This window comes from Montipora capricornis, chromosome 7, assembly GCF_036669925.1.
Source record: "Montipora capricornis isolate CH-2021 chromosome 7, ASM3666992v2, whole genome shotgun sequence".
Taxonomy (NCBI): domain Eukaryota; kingdom Metazoa; phylum Cnidaria; class Anthozoa; order Scleractinia; family Acroporidae; genus Montipora; species Montipora capricornis.
In genome coordinates, this window is record NC_090889.1 from 5,501,888 (window position 1) to 5,514,387 (window position 12,500).

General features: G+C 40.7%; 1 protein-coding gene across 2 annotated transcripts in view; it reads right to left on the reverse strand.

Moving 5' to 3' along the window:
- Positions 1-5,790: 5,790 nt before the first annotated feature.
- Positions 5,791-12,500, reverse strand: part of LOC138058041 (guanine nucleotide-binding protein-like 3 homolog) — a 45,993-nt gene continuing 39,283 nt past the window's right edge. For both annotated transcript variants that reach the window (XM_068903938.1, XM_068903939.1), the window contains 5 exons: positions 12,021-12,103; positions 10,545-10,652; positions 7,919-8,053; positions 7,810-7,846; positions 5,791-6,375 (listed from right to left, as the gene is read on the reverse strand). In XM_068903938.1, the coding sequence (XP_068760039.1) occupies positions 6,308-6,375; positions 7,810-7,846; positions 7,919-8,053; positions 10,545-10,652; positions 12,021-12,103 (431 nt within the window). In that variant the 3' untranslated portion in view covers positions 5,791-6,307. The remainder of the gene's footprint in view (positions 6,376-7,809; positions 7,847-7,918; positions 8,054-10,544; positions 10,653-12,020; positions 12,104-12,500) is intronic.

A 12,500-nucleotide genomic window follows, 5' to 3' on the forward strand; every position in this document is an offset into this window, starting at 1 on the left:
ACTCGATTGAAACTCTCTCTACAAATGCACACGCCGTTCACGGTAGATCCACACAGGACAGGTCGGTCCGTGGACTTCACGAGATCAATTTACGAGCGAACAATTTTGAGTGAACTTATCGAAAATCATGCTAAGCGTTTTTCAAATGAGCTATCAAAGCCATTTAACTCAAGAAGCTTCTTTCACGTGAACGTGAACCCAGCAAAACACCAGTAAAAACTCTTTAGCGTCTGAAGAAGTAGATTAGGAAGGTTAGAAATTGTCTTCTCTAAATTGTACTGTTATCTTAGAAACCCGGATAGAGAACAAGAAAATTAAACCAAGTTTCTATTTGTGTGCTCTGGGAGTCTTCATTCAGGTTTACATAAGGTAGGATATCGAACTTATCAATATTTATCATGGCTTTCTTATAACAGACAGGTGAGTCTTTACACTGACGACTAAGAGCCATTTACCGAATCACTGTAAATTTAAATTGATCATGAGTAGAGATATAGAAATGAATCCAGGTCCTACTTCAGCGCATGTGGACCCTACAAAAACAATTACAGCACCATATAGCCAAGGCAATGAATTGGTATTTGGACAGTATGCAAGACAACAATGCATTGCGTTAAGTTTGTGCTCTTTGATTTACAATCACGCACAAGGAATCAAATCTGCTAATGATCTTGCTATAATTATGAATACTGGAGATCCGTTGAACTCAATTTTATCACGTCACAATTAGCCAGACCATTCTTTTTAATGTAGACAGAATTACCAACAATGTTAAATGCGTTTGAGTCTGACTATCAACTAGCTAGCATACAGTCAACGCTACAATGGCACTTTACATCAAGAAACTACAATAGAGGGATATCAGTACTGAACTTCTCTAAAAACAGCCGGCTTTGAATCACTGATATTTGAAAACTATACCCAGTTTGTATTAACAGTGACAGTGGGATGTATTCACTATATTGGTGTTGCTATTTCGTTCCTTAATAATAATTTGATCTCTTTGGATATCTTAACTGAAAATTGACGTGTCCCAAAATTTTAGGGAATGATGTCTCCATTTCAGAGATTGCCACAGGCTAAACGTTACCGTCTAAGAAAATACCAATGTGAAATGGAACAGCCAAATGTCGAATGGAACAGCTAAGTCTGAAATGGCACAGTCCATGTGGGGTCTGACGTCAAGAACTACTTAAAATTTGGCGCGAAAGCAGCTTGTTTACAACCGGGATTTCACCTGCCCTTTGTACAGTTCGGTAAGTTTGCTTCTGCTGATTTTCTGTTAAAATTATTTACTGCCTTCATTACAGAGTTTCGTCGTCATGCCTAAGGAAGCATTGGTAAATTAATATTAACAGGAGCTCATGAGCTCCAGATATCAACTGTAGTTAGGATTGAAATGTTTACACACGCAATTGCAAATGCATCATCGTCTGCCATGATTCCTCATGTGGCAGGGTTTCCACAGTCTGACTTGTTTCGTTGAGCGGCCTTTTCGCTGTAGACACTGGATTTTATCGGTTTACTTGAAAGTATTATGATCTTGGAACGAAATGGTTCGATCAATCGGTCGGTGTCACTGACTAAACTAAAGCTAAACATGATCATGATCTTGACTGTTTCGTCACACGTTTTATTCTCGATAGCTTCTGTTTACGATTATGTCACCTTCCAGCTCTATTCACTTATTTTAAACGCTACATAACGGTGTAGTTGTTTGAAACAAAAGTATAAGATAAGATTTGATAGCGGATCCATCAGTTCACGGAATTTGGTATATCGGTAGTAAGATAAGAAACGCAAGGATTGAGAGGCCACACTGATTATCTTCCTGTGTGAAAACATGTATAGAACCTCTTGCCCTTACAAGGAGATCTATTTTCCTTTTGGTGGTTGAAATATTTGAGATCGTTTTTGTTATCCTCGAACAAAAATTTCCCTCAAAAAAAAAAGGAAATAAAGAAGAAGAAGAAAGAAAAAAAAACCACAATATTCTCCCGCAAACAGTTCTCGCATGGAAGTTGAAAGATGTGAAAAAAGAAGTGAAATAAAAGTCAAAAAAGGTATTCTGTACACTGGAAATCGTAACAGAAGTTAACCTTGGCTTCGCTTTCTCAGTTAGGTGGTCAGTTGGAGTCTTAGATATGCTGTAATGTGACTACGTGATGCAGTTATGAGCTAGGCTGTCAGTCCTTATTTGACTTTGTGACTGCGTACTGCATTTCGAGTCAAAGATTGCTCACCATAGTCTCCAGTAGCGCAGTAGTTACAACATCCGACTAGATCAGTGAGGGTTGTGGGTTGAAATACCACATGGAATTCAGATATTTCCGATTTCCAGTGGGGATGTAATTGCATCATATAACCATATATTGGGCATTAACCAAGCCCTCTCCCTTGTGTCATATGACGCGAGGTGGAGTTTGGGGTCTGGATCATGTGCAAACATGCTCTTAAAAATCGGCATAAACTTGATTGCCTCTCCGACATTGACTTTTCTCGTTGACAGCTTTGACACTGCGTATATGGAAGGGAAGCAGCAACTTCTGACGGCTTTACATCAAATCATCGCTGACTTAGAAACAGTTGGTGGTGATACAATTCCCGATATGGGCTTGGTAGGGTTGAAACTGGAGACCCTCGGTGAGGCCGCCCTGCTGAACGGTGACATTTCTTTAGTAGCAATTGACTTGATTAATCAAGCGCGTCAATTATGTATAAGTTCTGGCGCCTATTCATCTTATCGTTCCTACGAAGCTCCTGTTTTACGACAAGAAGGTCGACGAGGAAGACCAAAATTTGATATTACAGAAGAGCAGCTGCTTTTCTTCAGAGGTATGTTAATATGGAACTCATCTCAATGTATAAATCTGCATTTAGTAAAGTAGCTTATAGGCAGGTACACTTAAAAATAAAAATAAAAAACCGAGAAATATTATACATTTTCCAGACTGGCAACCCAGTAATTAGACTTTTTGCAATTGCAAACCTACCAAAACACTACATGGGCCGCTGGTTTAAGATGTGGTTCTAAAATAAAGTGAAGCGACTCTTCACTGTATCTGGGAGTTAGCGTATATATTCCCCTCAAAAAGTCTAATTACTGGGTTGCCAGTCTGGAAAATGTATAATATTTCTCGGTTTTTATTTTTATTTTTAAGTGTACCTGCCTATAAGCTACTTTACTAAATGCGGATTTATACATTGAGATGAGTTCCATATTAACATACCTCTGAAGAAAAGCAGCTGCTCTTCTGTAATATCAAATTTTGGTCTTCCTCGTCGACCTTCTTGTCGTAAAACAGGAGCTTCGTAGGAACGATAAGATGAATAGGCGCCAGAACTTATACATAATTGACGCGCTTGATTAATCAAGTCAATTGCTACTAAAGAAATGTCACCGTTTAGCAGGGAGGCCTCACCGAGGGTCTCCAGTTTCAACCCTACCAAGCCCATATCGGGAATTGTATCACCACCAACTGTTTCTAAGTCAGCGGTGATTTGATGTAAAGCCGTCAGAAGTTGCTGCTTCCCTTCCATATACGCAGTGTCAAAGCTGTCAACGAGAAAAGTCAATGTTGGAGAGGCAATCAAGTTTATGCCGATTTTTAAGAGCATGTTTGCACATGATCCAGACCCCAAACTCCACCTCGCGTCATATGACACAAGGGAGAGGGCTTGGTTAATGCCCAATATATGGTTATATGATGCAATTACATCCCCACTGGAAATCGGAAATATCTGAGTTCCATGTGGTATTTCAACCCACAACCCTCACTGATCTAGTCGGATGTTGTAACTACTGCGCTACTGGAGACTATGGTGAGCAATCTTTGACTCGAAATGCAGTACGCAGTCACAAAGTCAAATAAGGACTGACAGCCTAGCTCATAACTGCATCACGTAGTCACATTACAGCATATCTAAGACTCCAACTGACCACCTAACTGAGAAAGCGAAGCCAAGGTTAACTTCTGTTACGATTTCCAGTGTACAGAATACCTTTTTTGACTTTTATTTCACTTCTTTTTTCACATCTTTCAACTTCTATGCGAGAACTGTTTGCGGGAGAATATTGTGGTTTTTTTTTCTTTCTTCTTCTTCTTTATTTCCTTTTTTTTTTTAGGGAAATTTTTGTTCGAGGATAACAAAAACGATCTCAAATATTTCAACCACCAAAAGGAAAATAGATCTCCTTGTAAGGGCAAGAGGCTCTATACATGTTTTCACACAGGAAGATAATCAGTGTGGCCTCTCAATCCTTGCGTTTCTTATCTTACTACCGATATACCAAATTCCGTGAACTGATGGATCCGCTATCAAATCTTATCTTATACTTTTGTTTCAAACAACTACACCGTTATGTAGCGTTTAAAATAAGTGAATAGAGCTGGAAGGTGACATAATCGTAAACAGAAGCTATCGAGAATAAAACGTGTGACGAAACAGTCAAGATCATGATCATGTTTAGCTTTAGTTTAGTCAGTGACACCGACCGATTGATCGAACCATTTCGTTCCAAGATCATAATACTTTCAAGTAAACCGATAAAATCCAGTGTCTACAGCGAAAAGGCCGCTCAACGAAACAAGTCAGACTGTGGAAACCCTGCCACATGAGGAATCATGGCAGACGATGATGCATTTGCAATTGCGTGTGTAAACATTTCAATCCTAACTACAGTTGATATCTGGAGCTCATGAGCTCCTGTTAATATTAATTTACCAATGCTTCCTTAGGCATGACGACGAAACTCTGTAATGAAGGCAGTAAATAATTTTAACAGAAAATCAGCAGAAGCAAACTTACCGAACTGTACAAAGGGCAGGTGAAATCCCGGTTGTAAACAAGCTGCTTTCGCGCCAAATTTTAAGTAGTTCTTGACGTCAGACCCCACATGGACTGTGCCATTTCAGACTTAGCTGTTCCATTCGACATTTGGCAGTTCCTTTTCACATTGGTATTTTTGGCGGTCCGGCGAAGTGTTGTATGTCACGCAAAGGGTTAAATCGTTTCTGGTCGCCCCAAACCATTTGTTTTTTCTCTACTTCATTTCGCATCAGGGAAAACCATTTTTCCTTTGCATAAACCATTTCATATTTAGGTCGATCCGTTTCTTTAGTGGACTGTAGCATTTGAGTTCCTTTCAGACCATTTGTTGTTTCGCTGCGCCGCTTATGATTACGCTAAATCAAACGTCAATTTGTTAAACCGTGTCAGATTACATTGAATCATTTGCCGATACCGTGCCCCACTTGCGTTTGGACTGTTCCATTTTAGACTTGGCTGTTCCATTTGACATTTGGCTGTTACATTTCGGCGGTTCGGCGAGGTATTTTATGTCACGCAAAGGGGTAAATCGTTTGTGGTCGCCCCAAACCATTTGTCTTTTCTCTACTTCATTTCGCATTAGGGAAAACCATTTCATATTAGGGCGATTCGTTTCTTAGTGGACTGTAGCATTTCATTTCTTTTCAGACCATTTGTTGTCTCGCTGGGCCATTTTTGATTACGCTAAATCAATCGTCCGTTTGTTAAACCGTTTCAGATTACATTGAATCATTTGCCGATACTTTGAACCACTTGTGTTTTTTTTTCCTTAATTCATTTCACATCAAGATAAACCATTTGTACTTTGCATAAACCATTTTCATGTTAGGTGGATTTATATACATACCATATGAGTCATTTGTTGTCTCGATAAAGCATTTGTAATTACACTAAATCAATTGACCTTTCGTTAAAGCGATTCATATTACACTGAACATCGATGGACTGAACCACGTCAAGTTAAGATAAGCCATTTATTAACATCACACCGGACCGTTTGGTGACACACTATACCAGTTCGTGTTTGGAAGATGAACCGATCTTTATTTCCATAGAACGGTTTTAGTTAGTCTCTTCCGTTTTAACAGAAATGACTAGACAATTTAATATGTTCCTAGTTCGTTTACTTTTTGACTGAACCATTTGACAGAAGGCAACACGAGTACTTGTATTTAGGCTGCATCATTTCTAACTCATTTAGTCTCTTCTGCACTACGCCAATGAACCAATTGACATTGCTATATTCCTTTGACAAACTTGGTATTTTTGGCGGTGACGGCCGCCCATAAAAATGACCCTACTCTTCGCTTTCACAGTCACTAAAGATCCCTGTTGCAAACGATTTCATTGGAATCTATGTCCTCACTCGGCTTTCGTACTCTTTCAAGGCCTTCTTTGGTGTCAATATCACGTGGAATGCTCAAACCAGCAAACATTCTTTCATTTGCTCCACTGATCATGGCTTGTTCCTTTCGTTTTAACTGAAGTCAGTATCGAAGTTATAGGCGTCGTCGCTGTCTACCATGGCTTCGATACTGCTCACCGCTGACAAAGAAGACAAAAAAACTCTTAATGCAAATCACCACGATAAAGATATTTTTGGAATGTTTCATTCACTTTTGGGCGAGTAGAGCTATGTTATGGGCAAAGGATAACAGACCCACCCAAAACGAATGCGTCTTTTCAAGTTCCCATTTCAAGCTCCACAAAAGACATTATTACCATGGAAACGACTGCGACCCACGATTGCGCACGTACTACGGTCTGGATAAGAGCTGCGATGTTCACGCTGTTATCTTAGTCGTAACAGAAATGGTTCTACCATTTCCATCGCCGGTTGCAGCCTTTCTCTCGCAGGCGATAGGCATAGACTGATGACCACGAACGAGTGTGGATAGGAAGTGATTTAGCAACAAACAATAAGCGCCAAAATTCCGAAATACAGAAGCATACAGTACATAAATGGTCTCAAGATGCTTAACGGTGGCTCAGTTGGTTGCTGCGGGAGATCGCGGGTTCGAACCCCGGCCGGATCAACACTCAGGATCTTAAAATAACTGAGGAGAAAGTGCTGCCTTTGTAATTTCATCTGCAAATGGTTAGACTTTCAAGTCTTCTGGGATAAGGACTATAAACCTTAGGCCCCGTCTCACAAATATCTTCTATGTTCATAAGTTCCCTGTGGGACGTTAAAGAACCCATGCACTATTCGAGAAGAGTAGGGGATAAAGTTCCCGGTGTTGTGGCTGTCCTGTTCTCTCCAGCAGAAGTGGCCGGCTTGGCGATGATGTCTCTAAAAAGGCTTGTGGTGTATGAGACCACCTAAGCAGAAACAGTCACAAGTCAAAAAAGGACTTTCCCGAGTGCTGGAAAATGTAGATGTAGATGTACCAAACAATGTGTGGATATTGTTTGGAAACCGCGGTTTCCGCATGATTAGTTGCGTTGGCTTAAGTAATCCTCAAGAAAAAAAGTTATTCTGCTGTCGCTTATCTCCGGTTACTGTACCATGAAGCGACTAGGAGTATTTCTACTCCCCCCTGGATGGGATGCAAGTCCATCGCAGGGTTACCCCCAGCATTACATTCGCCGGCCCGTGAGAGTAAAGTGCCTTGCCCAAGAACAAAACACAATGTCCCTGGCCATTACCCGAACGCTGACCACTCGATCCGGAGTCGAGCGCACTAACCATGAGGCCACGGCATTTGGTGGAACTAAAGGACTTTTTAATTCCAAAGATCTGAATATTAATTCTCCCAACTGACGGCCATGCATTCCTTTTTGTTTCAGTTGTGGGAATTTTGATGATATATCTAGCCAAAAAAAGCTCTGGTGATAAATTTCTTTATTCTCGGGATCAGTTTGCTTAACAATGTATTGAGCCTGTGAGGAGACAATTTATATCGATCACTCTTGGGAGTCGAAGGGTTAACACTGTGCAAAGCACGTCCTTTGCCAGGGCAACGTTGACCGTCTCACCTTGTTTTCTTCTTTCTTTTTGTTGCTTCTTAAAAAACTAGAACCAATCAAAAAAGTCGAAAGTTAGTTCGTTTATCGAGTTCTTCTGTAACAAATCATTGGCTCCTACCTTTTTCCTCTCTTTGTTGGACTGCAAATTGAACTCGTTGACTTCGTCCGCTTTCAGTCCGGTTTCGGTCTTTGTAAGAGACTGCGTGACGGCTTTTTCTGTCTTTAAAAGGACGGTAATGTTATCTTTCTGGGTCTGAAAATCAAATTCGCAATCACGTTAATATTGTAGAGGGTAAATAGGCCATTTCCGAGTTCATGTCTGCCTCCTCTTCAAAGCGAGTCTAAGTGCGAAGTTTTTCTTATGAAAATTAGTTTTCATTTATATGTAAAGTAGAACTAATTACCATTACAAAAACTTTGCATTTAGTCTCGCTGTGAAGAAGAGGCAGACATGAACTCGGAAATGGCCTATTACGTGGCATCTGATTAGCTTAGGGAGGACAGGTGATAAACATCGGAGGCCCAAACTTAAAGTACATGCCAGCGTTCTTCGGGGATATTTGTCTTCTTCTAAATGGCGTAACGCCAAAAGCTAATAATAGGATTGTGGCACCAATTCCTGAGCATTTAACTAATCTCCATTTTGACCCAAACCAAGGGCCTGTTTGAAGGTTCGTGACTTGACCAATCGGGACAGAGAAAAAAAACAATCAAACTAAATCATGCACTGGTCAACTGATAATCCCCTTGACCCCTCCCCGACCAGACAACGATTGGGGAAAGCCCTTCTCAGGTTCCTATCACAGCAAAACCTCCAGCCCCGATCTTGTGATCAAATCCCCACTCCCTCTGGGAACAAATTAGCAAGGGATTTAAAAAGAAAAAAAAAAACCATTCAGGAAAAAGATAATACTTTAACTGGTTTTCTTTCAATAAAAATTGCTGCGGATGATTACATTTTGCAAGAATATGAATTTCATCTCGTGAAAAAGCATTGTTGAAAAGCGATAGCCCTAAAAATTATTATCAGCACCTTTAGAGCTGAGCCGCTTTCTACTTCTCGCTTCTTTTAATCTCGGTCAATTCCCCCGGGAGGGGGCGGGGGAGAAGCAAAACACATCTTACCTATCATCCCACGGGGCTGATGCTTACACACCCCTATCTTCCTCCTATCTCCCTATCTGACCAAGGTTCGATAAGGAGGGTGTGCAGTCAACTAGTGCATAAGGAGGTTGAGTAACTGGCCCGAAGCTTATAAGGACGTTCGCGCTAATTGCTTGTTCGCAACGTTACTGCGCAGGTAACGCGACTGTAATATGTCACGCATTACTTTGAGCATTAGTGAAGTTGAGGTTTTAAAACCTTTGCAAAAACCGTGGAGGATAAGTCTTGCACAGCTTTGGATCAGAGAAGATCGCGATTAGTCAAAATTTGATTAAAAAAAATGATGAAAGTCAAGTAGACTACTGCACGACTGATATTCGAGTTGTTTTATCAGTCGTGCACTAGTCCACTTGACTTTCATATATATTTTTCAAGCATTAGTTAAAATAACATGGCGACAAAAACGCCGGGACAAAAATTCCAGGCCGGCAAAAGAATGGCACATTTATTTCCGAATCATCACGAAACGTTAAAGAGAAGTGAGCGGGGGGATGAAAAAGCTCTGGAAAAGGTAGCTGATCGAGTAGTGGCTGAAAGTTTGGAAAACTTGTGGACGAACCGTTGCGTAAATTTAATGGGGCTGTTTTTTTAAAAGTGTTTTTGTTACCCAACGAACTTAAGTTCAAAATGAATGCATGTTTTTGAAGTTCTTTTCCTTCCTCGTCCGCTTGAATAGTGCGGACCTGCGTGGAAACAACCAGCGCTTAAATTTCACAAAAACCACACGCCAGTAGATGAGCATAACGGCAATGGAGAGATATTATACAACACTAACAAAATGAAGATGAAGCCTGCTTAAAACTTCGTTGGTATCCTCGAGAAAGTTGTTTTTTGGGGGTAAAAACCTTTCATCCCTTCAACGATCGATCCTCTCTTGGGTTCCAGTCCTTCCCCGACAGGTCACGCAAAAACGTGATTCACGAAATTTTCATAGAGCTTTGCAAAATCACATCGATTTTACTCGTTTAGATCATCGGTGACCTCTATTTTTAAAAATCTTGAATCACTTACTTTACTTACTATCTGCAAAATATGATGAAACGAAAAAATTCTCACCGTGAGGAGACAGTTATCCTTTTTTAACATTTTCTTTCCCCGTCCCATCGAATTCCGGTAGTGGTTGCAACGGATAGAGCTTACGAAAACGCTCATCGAGGATGAACTCTACTGTTTACGACATCCCTAGGGGCATGCAATTATCTAAAAATCCCACTCCTAAACACCTATGCACGGAAACCTTCACTCTAACAGTTTATTTGTATGATTTTCGGTGGATGAGCAGATGAGGCTACATCTCGCTATTATGGTTAAGGCATTTTTCCACTGCCATTTTCTCCGAAAAAAAGTCGGTGACCCCCAATTTTTTTTTCATTTTTGGAGTAAGTACTTTATGACCTAACTCTAGGCGAGAGATGAAGAAAATCTCACCGTAGGAAGATTTTGGCGCGAACGTCCTTAAGTCTCAATCAATCACTTCAGAGCAGCAGTTAAAAACCAAAGCGATCGTAGAAACTACTTTTTGTTCAAACTTGAAAACTGTTCTAGAAAGAACTCATTAGCGTTACTTTGTCCAGTGGTACCTCCACGTCACTGCCTTCCATTTCTTCTTCTCCTTCTTCTTCTTCGCGCTCGTTATTAATGTCGTTGTCATCATCCGATTCTTCTTCTTCTTGTTCTTCATCAGAATCCTTGGTGTATGAGAAAAATTGATGATTTATTTATGTCTCTTAACTCTAACACAAATCATCGACTCGATAGGTAAGTGCCTTCCCAAGCCCCTCCTCCGAAAAAAATACAAGCATACCCTAACCCAGACGAGCAATTGAACACCAGAAAAAATTCACCCTGATGTGCTACGTAAAGTTATGTGGCCACCTTGGACATCATACTAAACGGCGCCACATGAAAGATCGAATCTTAAAGTAGCGTCTAAATTGCCAACTACAGGCCTCGACTGTTGAAATGGTGGATTGCCTGGCTGTCCACCAGATAAATCTCTCTCCAGCGGGCAGTGCCGTCAAATGCAATGCTTGGGTTTCACTCACGTGATCAACAGCGACGTTTCTCGACAAAAACAAAGAAAAAGTTTGCAAAACAATAGAGTTCAATTCCCAAAGGATGGGATAGGGACTCCAACATGGCGGCCGTTTCATTGTTTGGGGACTCCAACATGGCGGCCTTGACATCATGTGAAAACCAAGAACAGACTCTGACTTTTCAGTTGTCCTTTCACCCGTTGCCTAGTAACCAGTTTCCCATCAATCCCAAGGACGCATTCAGTACAACTTAAACACCTATACAAGGAAAGGTTACGTTCACACAAACGTTGGCCGCGTAGCACTTACATGTATATTTTAAACAGAGTTAACTGAATGGAGTGTAATGTGAAGTGTTAGATTTCTAGAACTTCAAATTACACTCTATTCAGTTAACTCTGTTTAAACACCTATAGTTCCATTAGTAAATTTGTAGGCGCATGACTTTACAGAACCCGCAAACCAGCGGGACACATTGTCCCTGGGTTAACATTTGTAATCTCATTCACAACAATAAGGCCTGTTGAGTTATGCGCCGTAGTGTGATTTATCTGGTAGACATCGTTATTCAACAACCCAAAGCCAACAGAAGGTTCCACCTCAGCTAAAAAGACGCATTTGAGGCTTCAACGGAAAAGAAACGATCTTTTGGGACCTTACAGTGTCCTACTTACGCTAGCAAAATGAACGGAAATGATGAATTGAACACTGATGGTCTATTTTGCATAAGTAAAAATGCATACCCCGATGACGTGTAAAACTAAAGTGGACTGGTTTTCACGCAATCTCAGGAAAACTGTTCTGTGTTTGGAATAACGGTTCTTTTTGAAAACCTTACACCACATATTCGTAAACCACAGTTAACAAAAAACAATGCTTTCATAAAAATGTCTCTATGGCATATCACCCAAAAAGTCTGACACTCTCGAACCAACACAAGCCGTTAACAACGCTTTCAAATGTCATAGAGAAGTGGTCATAGACTTTACGTTTCAAGTGGCTCTTTTGCCTTGCACTCACCATGTCTTCTTCCACTATCTCAGCTGAATCCACAGGCATACCAGCTTCCAGAACCATGGCATCCTCACTTGAGGGGTGCTGACCTGTCACATATGGTGAAAAAAAAAAAACCCGGATTGCTCTCCCATGCAGCGTTATCTAAATCAGCATTAGATTCAGCAGTTGATAACCTGCAAGCAGGCTCTCCGGCATTTTGTGGCAGTGCGAGTCGTGAGAGAAGCAAAGCCACGAGTCCCATCCTTATCTTTTTGAGGATTTGTGGCTTCATCGCCGCTCGCATGACTCTCGTCGCCACAAATAACTGAAGAGACTACTCGTTGTCTATCAGTTCTTGAGCATTCTACCCTGATGGTTGAGTGGATATCAGCAACAGCACGAAGCGAGTAAACCGGGATCGATTTGTTAACTTTTCTGATGTAATGAAAGAATAAGAAAAAAAACACATTCCAAATTGAGTTTAATTCGTGTGATTCAATATAT